Here is a 12,075-nt window from a genome sequence, read left to right on the forward strand (position 1 = left end):
TTCAAATAAGCACTTGTTTGCATTTGGCACTCAACTTTTTAAGTGTTTATTTAAAAAAAAAAACACTTATTTCATATTAGGCATTTGATAGTCTTTTTCATCAATAATCAATCAAATAAGCATTTGTGACTATTTTGTCCTTCATTTTCTTTCAAGTTTTCAAAACACTCTTATGAAAATATTTTTATTAAATTATTTTTATAAAAATACTTTTATGAAATTACTTTTATGAAAGCACTTTACAAAATAATTTTATAAAAAGTACTTTTACACGAAAGCACTTTTATAAAAATGCTTTTATGAAAGTGCTTTTGATAAAAGTACTTTTATAAAATTCAACTAGTGATGGTTTATAAGTGGTATTCTAAAATTCAACTAGGGATAATTTTGAAAGAAAATAACTGAATAGATGCGTATTGTATAAACACTTGAAAAAACTGGAAATTTGGGATTAGAAAATAAGCCCTTATTTTTTAAATAAGCACTTATTTCGGATTTATTTCCCAAACACCAATAAGTGCTTAATGGTGTGGTCACAGCCCAAATAAGCATTTACTTTTAAGCACTCCCAAACATGGCCTAAAGCATCCAAGGGATAGAGCCCAGCAAGCTTGTGATCATGGTAAGTCATGTTTGACCTTCCTATGTCAATGGACCGGTTTTGGGTTGGACCCCTCTAGGACGGATTGGATGGACCAATAAGACATCAAATTGGGCCAGTCCAGACTTAATGTCCAAAGTATATATTGAATTGGATTGGACCTGCTCTATCTATAATGGACTTATATTGGATTGGGTTAGATTGAACCAATACCCAGTCTATTGATAGAAGATAATACAAGAATACAATTGTCAATGGATCAGGTCTGGATTGATACAAATCTAAATAAAAACCAATTTGAATAGATTGGACAGTCCAGATATTGAATTGGGCCAGTCCAAAATGGTCCAAAACATTCATTGGATTAGATCGGACTTGATCCATTTGTACTCCCCTACCTATGATATGAGGAGATCCAACCTTAACTTTCTCTCATAGTTGATGATCTCATCATACTCAAGGTCTCAGCCCAGAAAGACAACCAGTCTTCATCCAAACATCTTTCTCCAAGCTTAGATGAAGTGCAAGTTATGGCCCCTTTGGCTTGCATCCTCTCTGCTATCTTGTCACCATTATCCATAATAGCCGGGGCAAACCACAATGCATGAAAATCCACCTACTGCAGTATACAAATAAGACCAGACTCACCTTTATTAGAACTTTTTAATTTAAGAAATTCATCTATGCTCCCTTTGGGTAGATTATAAATACAAATATGTTCAATGCAAATACAAAAGGATTCTATGTGTAGGAACTGTGCGTATTTATTTTTGCACTGAACATATGTATTTGCACTCTTCCCAAATGAAGCCTAAATCATAGTTGGCGTCAGAAGGAAGATCCTTAGAGAGCCTTGAGTCCAAACCTCCTAAGTGCAAAACTGGTTATTCCTTGTTCAGCTGCAAAGAAAAAGAAATATGCATCGTCATTCTCCCCTATCACATTGGGGCCTAGAAGAAACAATTTTCACCAGAAAGAGGATGACAAGGGAAGAACTTCTTAGCTAATAAAACAAAGTTGATAAGATTGGAAGAAATCAGATAGGCATTAAGTTGACCACAAGACCATCGAATTGTTAGAGGATGTCTTTTCATTTGTCTCATGTACAGAGTACAAGGTTGAAACCTGCCAGCTAGGGTTGTAATAAATCCAACAAGATTTGAATACATTGGATTCAAATTAATCGATTTGGACCGAATTCAGATTTAACACAACTCTACTTTAATCATCTATTTACATTAGTCTTCTCTTTAGTACTTAACTTTTACTTTAGTTTCCTCAAGATCAATCAAATGCAAACTTTCTTTTCAATATTAGAATTTTAGATTAATTCATTTAATAGTTTAATTAATTAGCATCTTCATGTTTTGTTTTTTAAATTTCAATAATTGATAAGGAACGGATCAATCCTAAGTTCCTAACCCAAATGTTTAGGATCAGGGTATAGCCTTCATTGACCTTATCCAAATCTTGACCTGACCTAGAATTAACCCGAAAATTTCTCAACCCAATCTGATTACCAGGTCTAGGGTTGACAGGTTGGGCCAATTTTTTGCCGTTATAATATAATCAAATCAAATCGAATCAAATCCAAATCCAATCTAATTAGATCAATATGTCATCCAAATCCAAAATAATTAGAAACCAAACCATCCTGTAGGGTCTGTAACTTTAGTCTCATAACTGAATCAATCAGCTCATGGGCAATCCATGGACCCAATTACAATTGTATATATGACTCGGTTGTGGGTTCGGGTCTGAGTCGATTCAGGTCTAAGTAAAATTGGTTCCAAAACCAATAATCATAAGGACAATTTATCAAGAACTGGAACCGGCCCATCAACACTGGATCCTGGAACCAGAACCAACCCAACTGGCTCGAGTCCATCAGGTTGGACCCGACACATTAACCTTCCTAACCCCAATGCAGCTATGGACTTTGGGGGCAGTATGGATTTGCAAATTATTTTCCAAACAGGTCCACTATTGCCAGGAGGCCCAAGACTAACATACTATTGGATTGGACCTAATGTGTTTGCAATGGATTTATACTTTGGACCAGTCCAAAATCGTTCAAAAGTATTCATCTGATTGGGATTGGACCTGATCTGTCGGTAATGGACTCATATTGGACCGGATTTCGTCAAATTGAACCCAAATCCGATCCATTTGACACCCCAAGGAGGCAAGGACCAATTAGAGTGAAAATTCAGAAGCTTCTTGAGCAAACCAAAAATGTTCCGTTGTCGGAACTCGAACCCGGGTCTCTCAGGTGAGAGCCGAATATCCTAACCAACTAGACTACAACGGATCAATGCAACATACGTGAATAAGAATATTCTCAATATGTCTGTTATAGGAGCAATTCCACACGGCTGTACCAATGGAAGAGTTTTCGTGAAGAACAATTTAACAATACAGCTACAAGGTTTTGAGTAATAATCCTCCTCAAATATGTACAGCATAAATACATACAAAATACAAGATTTTGCACTCTATAAATTTATATTTCTACACCTTCCAAACTGAGCCAGGGAAAATGGAACGAACTTGAAGGTATTAAAAATACAAGTCATGGTGCTGGTGAAAGCATACTGCTTAGGCATCAAAATGTTACCAATGGATATTGCATTTGAGAAATAAGCCTTTTTGGATCAGACTTCAGAAATGGGCACGCAAATTCAAGATTGCTTTCCCTCCAATACAAAAATTACCTCTAAATTTTGCAAATAAATCAGAGGCATAGTTTTAAGTTGCGTGTCTAAACTAACTTATAAACCCAGTAGCTTCTTTGATCATCTGCATATGTATGTATCTATAGCACTTAGAAGAAATATTTGGGAGGTATTTCCCTGAGTGCTTGAAAGGGCTAAGAATCCATGTTGAAATCAGTCGAATTAAAACATTTTACGCAAGCTGCATTTCTGTAATTCGTTGGGACAACTTTTGATTGGAATCAGGTGGTTCAAATTAAATCAAAAGATGGATTTCCGGCAATCACTCAGTGTCACAGTCTCACAGACGTCCACTCTCTTAAATTTAGGAAAGCTTTTTCGCTTGATTGAATTAAGATCACCCTCTCCATAATTTCCTGTCATCGCATATTATGTTATTCATCTTCATCTTATGTTAAACCCAACAGATCAAATCTGCATGTTAGTTTGGGCAGCCCAGTGCATAATGCTCCCGCCAATACAAGGTTGGGGAGGGACAGATGTATGCCGCCTTATCATTGTACATAAAGAGATGCATGTATGTTCTTCAATGAAATGCCTTCTGTTGATTAATTGATATTCAAACATCAAATTTGTATGGTTTTTAAAACCGGATTAGACTGAACGGTTGGACCGAAAAAATCAGGAACTGATCAGGTGATCGGTTCGGTTTTATCCCAAACCATTATTTTGTCAAAAAAATGTTGATTTGGTCAGCAAACCGCTGACCTAGGTGATCACACTGTTTAAATCGTTTAGCGGTTTTGATTGTTGTTGTTTTTTTTCTTAAGTTTTTTGCCGGAATGGACCGTCTGTTCAGTTCGAATGATCAAACCGTTCGACCCAGGAACCGGATCCCTGACCGGTTCATCGTCCGATTCAGTTTTAAAAGCCTTGCAAAATTGACAGATGTATGATGCCAGAAAGTTGCTAATATCATTTCTTGAGAAAACAAAGAGATATTTAGTGTGTAAGGGAAGAGGGAGTGGGCAGTTTGAAGAAGTTACTAAATGAAGAAGGCTTAACGTTGTGTTAATCATCACACGACTATCAATGATGAATCTGGATTTGCTCCTCACAGCACATGCAGCCACATATATTTGGAACATCTCTCAATTTATAAATTATATTTTATGAGAAGATATTCTCAATGCACGGTTGCAACATGCCATGAGGTTGGTGTGAGGCATGTTCTCTGAGAAATAAATCCAATTTAATCAGTCATATCATAGGAACGGGATCTGCTCCTCACACATGGGCATCTCACAAGTACGTCCATTGTGCATTGGAGATAGACTTGTTCATGGGCTGGGCCGGGCTTTTACTCTTCATTAATGAAAATTTGTTAGGCCCGAGCCCAAGCCCGGCCCGACCAACGGGCTTACAACTTGGGCCCGAGCTGGCCTTGATAAAAAGCCCGAAGCCCGATTGTGTTCGCCAGTGATTGTGTTTGCCGGAACTGAGTTCGTGGTGACTGTGGTCTGTGAGCTGCAACCTACAATTTTAAGTTTAACAGTGATCAGTTCGCGTCTGAGAAAGAGAGAGAGAGAGAGAGAACTCACCGCCGATGCCTATATTCGCCACCTCGTCGTCGCCGGTGTTTGATATTTGAGAAGAGGAACGAGAGAGAGAAAGAAAGAGAGAGAAAGAGGAGAGAGAGAGAGAGAGAGAGAGAGAAGGAGAGGAGTGAGGACTCACCGTCGGAGTTGTTGCGCCGGTGAACGTTCTTCGTCTCGCCAATTGTGTGGCTACCTGAGAGTGAGGATGAGAACTGTGGAGGATGTGGAGAAGAATGGTTCGACTGGAAAAATAAGGGAAAGAGGCAAATAGGTGAAAAAAGATGGGGTATTCAACTAGGGTTTTTAGGTTTAATTATAGGTCGAACTGGGCCGGGCTCGGGCCGGGCTATTTTGACAAATCTCGAGCCCAGTTCGAATTTATTGCAGGCTGGGCTTTTTGCCCCGAGGTTAAACCCACAGGCCTATATGCGTGTTCAAGCCCGTCCAGGGACTGGGCCGGGCCGGGCCACACGGCCCATGAACAGGTCTAATTGGGAACATCTCCCGTGTAAGTACGAGAGATGTTCCCAATGCATAGTAGAATATGAGTGTAAGGTCGAGGCGTCCTGTGTGATGAGCAGATCCAGTCTCCATATGATACAAGTCTGTGGACATGGTAAGAGCAACATGTATGGGTTCGGGGATGGGCTACCCCTGATGTGTAGCCCCATGGAGCATAAAAAATAAAGAGCAAGATGGCTTTTAATTTCATACCGTGTCTTTTTTTTTTTTTGTTTGTTTTTTTGAGCCATGCTTTTTAAGAAAAACAGATTAAAATATTCCGTTGCCGGGACTCGAACCCGGGTCTCTCGGGTGAGAGCCGAGTATCCTCACCAACTAGACTACAACAGATTGATGCGAAATCAGTCAATAAGAATCTCCAAATCTGTCTGCTATAGGAGCAATTCCGAACGACTGCACCATTGGAAGAGTACAAGAAAACTGAATGAACAACAATTTAAGAATACAGCTACAAAATGAGACAGAGAACAAGGTAATAATATTACCTCAACAAAATGGTATTTTATACAAATATACACGTATGAAATATTGATGCAAAGAAAGAAGGAATGAACAAAAAAAATTCTTGACAAAATTCCTCCACAAAGAAATAAAAAAAAAAAAGAACAAAAGGCCTTCGTGTTTATTTTACATGGAATTCTATCTCATTACACATTCTTGCATACACAGGCACACAAGCAGGAATGCATGTGTATGTATGAATATGTATTTGCAGAAGATGCTCTTCCAAAATTGGGCTTACAATATAGTTTTCAAAAGGCGGCAAACCGTAATAACTGCAACTTTCTGGCATTCAAAGGACCCAAGGCATAGATAGATGTCATGATTCTCTGATCACAGGATCCTGCATTCAAAAGCTTGTTGCAAAACTTGCAATCTGATACTGTGAAAATCTCAAGAGAAACCTTCCACATTTGAATCATGAAAAAGATCTTATGTGTGTGTGCCATTGCACATGCATTCAGGGATAGGATACTTGGTCACATCCCTTCCCACTTTGCTTGTTCTGAACTCTGGCTGTCCTAGAGAGTCCTGGTGCAACTCTTTTATAATCCTGTTGAACTTTGATTCTGGAAGAGAGGAATTTAGAAAGTAAGGGAGCATTTGCCTTTTGTTTGGAGTTATATACTTCTTGTGCCCAGCATAGGCCCTATGCCCCTGCATTAACCATAAACATTTGTTAGTCACGAACAATTAAGTAAAAAATACAGAAACTGGGGTAACTTGAAATGCCTAGGATTCTCAAAAAAATGGCAACACCTGAACACAAACAAAGATCAATGGTTTGTGTCAATTCAGCAAACCAACTGTAGCTGAGTCCTTCATGTGCTTGTGACATACTAGTGACTAAACTGTAGTATGATATAGGAATAGGAGGCAGTACCTGAATGGCATGGCCCATATTTCCCCCATGAGATGGCATGAAGACATCGCTATTCTCTGAAACAACATAATCAATAGCAGCCAAAACAGAGGCCCTGTCTGCAAATGGCTCCAATTCACCCGGCAAGGCAAGGTCATTCTTATTGTAGAAATAAGGAAATTCTCTGGTTAAAGGCAGTAATGCTTCTTCGCCGCCGAAGGGAGGCCCTCCTGCCCAATATATCCTTGTATCCCACGGAGCTCCAAGTGCCTTAAGCAGCCTAAATCATGCAGGGAAGAGAGAATTAAGTTTAACATGAGCAATATAAATACAACTAGAAATTCAAAAGAGAGGTTTTCACTTTCCAATCAGTACCTCATGACTTCTAAGGCATTCAAGGGGCAGAGCCCAGCAAGCTTGCGATCATGGTAAGTCATGTTTGATCTTCCTGTGAGGAGTTCCGGCCTTAACTTTCTCTCATTGTTGATGATCTCATCATACTCAAGTCTCAGCCCAGGAAGACAACCAGTCCTCACCCAAACATCTTTCTCCAAGCGTAGATGAAGAGCAAGGTACGATCCCTTGGCGCGCATCCGCTCTGCTATCTTATCACCAATTTCCAGAATAGGTGGGGAAAACCTCAATGCATGAAAAGCAACCTAATGCAGTATACAAATAGAACCAGACTCAGTTTTAGTTGGTGATTTTTCGATTACAGTTTTCACCTACAAGAAACAAAACATATATATTGAAGTGCAAGTTAATTCCAATTAAGATTTACAAAAGAAAGTTGACAGGAAATCAAGGAGCTTCCCTGCAATTTATGCAAAGCAAGTCAAGAAATCAGTAAGACCAAGCACATAACTACCTTGCACCGAAGCTTCTGAAGGTCAGAAGGAAGATCCTTAGAGAGCCTCGAGTCCAGACCTCGCAAGAGCAGAACTCCCTCCTTGTTCAGCTGCAGAACAAAGGATATATGCATCATTCTCTCTGTCACATGGGGCTCAAAAAAAAACAATTTTCACCAGAAAGTTGATAAGAGAAAAAAAGAGGACAGTAGTCTGGTTTCTTTGGAAGTCCAATCTCATGAATTGATCAGGGAGCAATGAAACAATTAACAAAAGTAACAATCAGAAGCCCTTCTGAAAAGACCATTCACTTGGACTGTTAAAAATCGTTCAATGAGTATGAGTTTCAGTTTATTGCAATATTGTATATTCAGCAATTCAATGTTCAAAGATCACCTGAATCTGTATAATGAGGATTAAATATAAAAAGAAGAAATTCAACTGTAACTAGTATTTCTTGAGATTTGGCCAACTTAGGAGCTACCAATTATCAGACCAGCAACTTCACAGATTTCAAACTACTGTTGAACCCACAATCAAGTTCAAGTAGCTAATAAGAAACGCATGCATTATGAATAAGAACAGAGAAATAGCTCCCAGGGAGGATATTCAAATCAACAACCAGAAGCTACAAATAATTGAATCGAAAAAAAGATAATGAATGGTTCTGACTTCTGAGTTCTTGGTTCTTACCCTCTTGAGGTAGCGTTGACGAATCCATTGAGGGGTGACATGAAGTGGAGTCCGCTTCTCCTCCACTGGTCTTGACATCAGATGCGTCGACGGCAGAGATGAAACAATCCGTACGTCATTAGCAAGAACTTTCTTGAAATGCTCCAAATCAAATATATCAGAAAACTCACTGCAACCACCAAGACAAAATCTAAAGAAAATCAGCAACTCAATTGGTCTCTCTTCTGTAACACAGAACGCATCATCAATTTATTTTTATCTGAATCAACAAAAGCTTATAGGGATTTTTTTCGTCTTAAAATTTGAACTAAGTACTAATCCTTCTTTCGTCTTTATTTTTGTCTTGTTTTTCTTGATCTCTCTCTTTATTTATTGCCTCTATCTCTGTTCATGAGCTTATCCTTACCTTTCATCTCCCCAGATGACGTTGACTTGCAAGATTGGAACCACCAAGGCTGCTCCAAGAATCCGAGCGATGACAACGGCATCAACAATCTGATTCCTCTGCTGATTCACCCCACCTGAAACCACAACCATCATATACCTCCTACGGTTCTGCACAATCGCTTCGCTCGACCTTAGATACTCGTCGCTGAAATCCAGACACGGCCGGTAACCCAACCCGTCCGGCTGCTTCCAGAACTCCGTCTCCTCACCATCTTCCGCTTCCCCGCCGGCGTTCTCACCATTTGCCCCAAGACCCATCTGTACAACTGGCTCCTTTTTCGGGAATAGCGTCTGCACCTGGCCAATCAAGCACGGGTTGTGCGAGAAAGGCAACAATGGGTCGAGATTGAAGCCCAACCTCAACATTCCGAACAGAGAAAAAAGAAACAGAACGGAAAGCCAGAATCTTGGCCTCCTCGAGGTGTTGAAAAACCAGTTGGCATTCCTGGACGGCTTCTTGGGCGAGAGAAGAAGAGACTGAAGAGATGAAGACGAGAGAGAGTGGATTATCTGAGACGGGACCGAGATGTAAGAGAGCTTCTGCTTGTTGTTCTTCAACTTTGCCATCACAGCCATCAGAGAGACCCCCCTTCAGAGCCTCTCTGTTTCTGTTCTTCGTTTTCTTTCTCTGTACTCTAGAGCTAGACCAGAGAGAGAGAGAAGAGAAAGAGAATTTAATACAAAATGTTACAGATTTACACGCGGCGAGAGCGCGAAATGCCTGTGATCAAATCAATCAGCTTTAACGAAGGTTAATGAAGAAGAGGATAGCAGTTTTGGAATTTGGATGGATTAACAAATCCCACTGGCCGAGGCCAACTCCCCATTCTTATAAGTTAATTGAACGTTTAATATTTTTAAATAATTTTCACCAAACACCCTTAATTTATCTCCAATTACTCACGAAGCCCTTCCAACAGAACCCCAACTCATAACCAACTGTCGATTGATCTTGACCATTCAATAAGTGGACCACCGGATCCAACGGCTGAAGGTACAAACTAGTCTTATGAAAATAGAAGGTAAAATAATGGAGGGTGGTTTGTTTGTTTTTTTCTTTTCTTTTTGTTTGAATGAAAAATGATGGAAAAATCAAAAACAATGAGTATCGTGTCGTGTTGTGAGAGTGCCAGCTGGTCCACTGGCGGAAGGACATAAGACCACGTGACACTGCCGCCGTTGCACTTACCATTTCTCCGACACGCTGGTCGATAGGCGATAGCTCGACTCCCAATAATTATAAAACTCCAGCCCCTTTTTTGCCAGCTGGTTCCTACTTAGGACGCAGGCTTTACAGTCCACGTGTCGGAAAAAGGTTGCTTTATTAGCTGCCACGTTGGTGTGACAGGACGTTTATCCAATCCAAGACTAGGGGGCCCCACACCTAAAAGACTACTGCTGGTCCCTTTTGGTTTCCGAGGTGGCGAGATGGTCTCAGGATTTCAATTTTCAAACCGTGGCGACCCATATGGGTCACGACCCGATGGATTGGGATTCGTTTGGTTTTGTATTTCCCTGTCCATAGAAAACTGAAAAATCGAAAAATCGAACGGAATTGACTAATTGAAGAAACTGAACCAAAAAATTTGATTAACCAAACTGCCGTTTGGTTTCGGTTCAGTGTTTTGCAAAAATCAATGGTATCAGTTCGATTTTTAATTAACCTAAAAGAAAATTGAGAGTTAATCGAATTGAATAGTATATGAGAAACTACAGTCGAAGGGAGATGAGAAACTATTGTCGAAGGAAGATCTTTTTTTCTATTCTTGTTCCAGCAAACGATTGCTGGGAATTTATATACAGAACAGAGTTCGGCTCACCACTAGGAATGCAATTAGAGTCTCCTAAAACAATAATGAAAAACAAAAGAAAGAACAACTAAAACATACAAGAGATAAGGATAAGGTTTACAGAGGATAAGGCGATTCTAAAATAAGGCTCGCTTGTTCGCTTAATATATAAATTAAATAAATTGTATATTGCATATATTTTGGTAATATTTATAATATAATATATTATACAGTTGCATATTTTTTATAATATACATTAAAAATATATAAAAATCAAGAAACCAATGAACCAAACCAACCAATTAGCTAACCTATTGGTTTCAACATGGTTTTAGTTCCTGGTTTTTCAAAAACCAATGGTACCAGTTTTGTTTTAAAAATTAAATCATGATTCGATTAATTAAACCGAGAGCACCCTTAACTTTATTTAAAACTGGTAATGGGTCAGGTTTAATTCGGTAGAGGGTGGACCAATCCTGAAATTATTATTAACCCGTTCTATGAAATAAATCCAGCATTTAACCAATTATTAATCAGGATAGGTGCGTCTGACTCGATTAAAACTGATTGTACATAACATCTGTAGTTACTACTTTGGAACTTCACTTTTGATAATATAAATAAAAATGACAGTAAATAATAAATTGTTTATATATTGATAAAACTGTATCATCAAACAACAAATGCGAACCAATAATATGTGATTAGTTGAATCTTGATTTAATCAGAGCCAACATATTTGGTTCGATTTTGATTGAGTTAAGCCAACCACTTGAAGAGACTGTGGTTAAACCAAAGTGGGTTGGCAGATTTTGGATAATTAGATGGTTTAATCAGTTAAACCATGAAATCCACCTCTAACTATGAACCAAATCTTTATGAATCCGAACTGACCCACTGGGGCATCTGGGAACCCGAATTAGAATAAGTTTGAAAATGGTCTTAACTCAAAAGTCGTTAAGTAATAAGGTGAGTCATTGACCTCTTGTTTCCTTTTTCCTGTGAGCACAAGTCGGTCATATTCAATTAAATGAAACAACCTGGCAAGTTATGGGACTGTGACTAACACGGAACCATGACCGCACAAGTTCGCTACTTCCATTTAAGTGATTAAGTTGATTGGGAAACGAAATTCAAGCCTTTATAACAATGTTGCTTACTTGTCCATCACTAAAGATGCTCGGAGTAAATGGACAACCAACTCCGTCAATTGATTTGTCCCTTGTTTGGATGGTTCTAACTATTGGTAATGGGCGTTTAATTCATTCATGCAATCAAGACAGACCAATGGGGATGTCAGTCTGGTGCAATTCGGGTTGGCCCAAATTAATATTTTACACTTTTTTGGATTCGGGTCTTTGGATCAGATCCCTTCAATTTTTGGTAAAAGATTAACCTAAGCCCGCCTAAGTTACATTCCTTCATATCAGTGGGTCAAGTTAAATGATATATCTACACCGGTCCAACTTAATTTAGTTAAGTTTGGATTGGCCTTAATTTGTGTTGGCATTTTGGATCTATTCAACTTTATTGAATTA

The 12,075-nt window shown here is 39.0% G+C and overlaps 1 protein-coding gene and 2 non-coding genes across 3 annotated transcripts; all 3 read right to left on the reverse strand.

Annotated features, from left to right (window-relative positions):
* Positions 1-2,839: 2,839 nt before the first annotated feature.
* TRNAE-CUC (transfer RNA glutamic acid (anticodon CUC)) lies at positions 2,840-2,912 on the reverse strand. Its single transcript has one exon. It is a non-coding gene; the product is annotated as a tRNA-Glu (tRNA).
* A 2,741-nt stretch (positions 2,913-5,653) lies between these two features.
* On the reverse strand, positions 5,654-5,726 carry TRNAE-CUC (transfer RNA glutamic acid (anticodon CUC)). Its single transcript has one exon. It is a non-coding gene; the product is annotated as a tRNA-Glu (tRNA).
* A 129-nt stretch (positions 5,727-5,855) lies between these two features.
* On the reverse strand, positions 5,856-9,573 carry LOC148872667 (O-fucosyltransferase 20-like). Its single transcript, XM_088967700.1, has 6 exons — positions 8,707-9,573; positions 8,301-8,469; positions 7,628-7,717; positions 7,135-7,418; positions 6,781-7,039; positions 5,856-6,554 (listed from the first exon to the last, which is right to left on the reverse strand). Exons 1-6 carry the CDS (start codon positions 9,321-9,323, stop codon positions 6,330-6,332), a joined length of 1,644 nt encoding a protein of 547 aa, XP_088823826.1. The 5' UTR covers positions 9,324-9,573; the 3' UTR covers positions 5,856-6,329.
* Positions 9,574-12,075: the final 2,502 nt, after the last annotated feature.

Source organism: Nelumbo lutea, chromosome 2 (assembly GCF_056320005.1).
Source record: "Nelumbo lutea isolate HS-2025 chromosome 2, American lotus-T2T, whole genome shotgun sequence".
NCBI lineage: Eukaryota > Viridiplantae > Streptophyta > Magnoliopsida > Proteales > Nelumbonaceae > Nelumbo > Nelumbo lutea.

Excerpts from the sequence above, each read along its gene's own strand:
- LOC148872667 (XM_088967700.1), bottom strand. The coding sequence starts at position 9,323 with ATGGCTGTGATGGCAAAGTTGAAGAACAACAAGCAGAAGCTCTCTTAC. Across the intron at positions 8,470-8,706 it reads GTCATCTGGGGAGATGAAAG|TGAGTTTTCTGATATATTTG; the intron begins GTAAGGATAAGC and ends TGGTGGTTGCAG. Across the intron at positions 6,555-6,780 it reads ATATGGGCCATGCCATTCAG|GGGCATAGGGCCTATGCTGG; the intron begins GTACTGCCTCCT and ends TGGTTAATGCAG.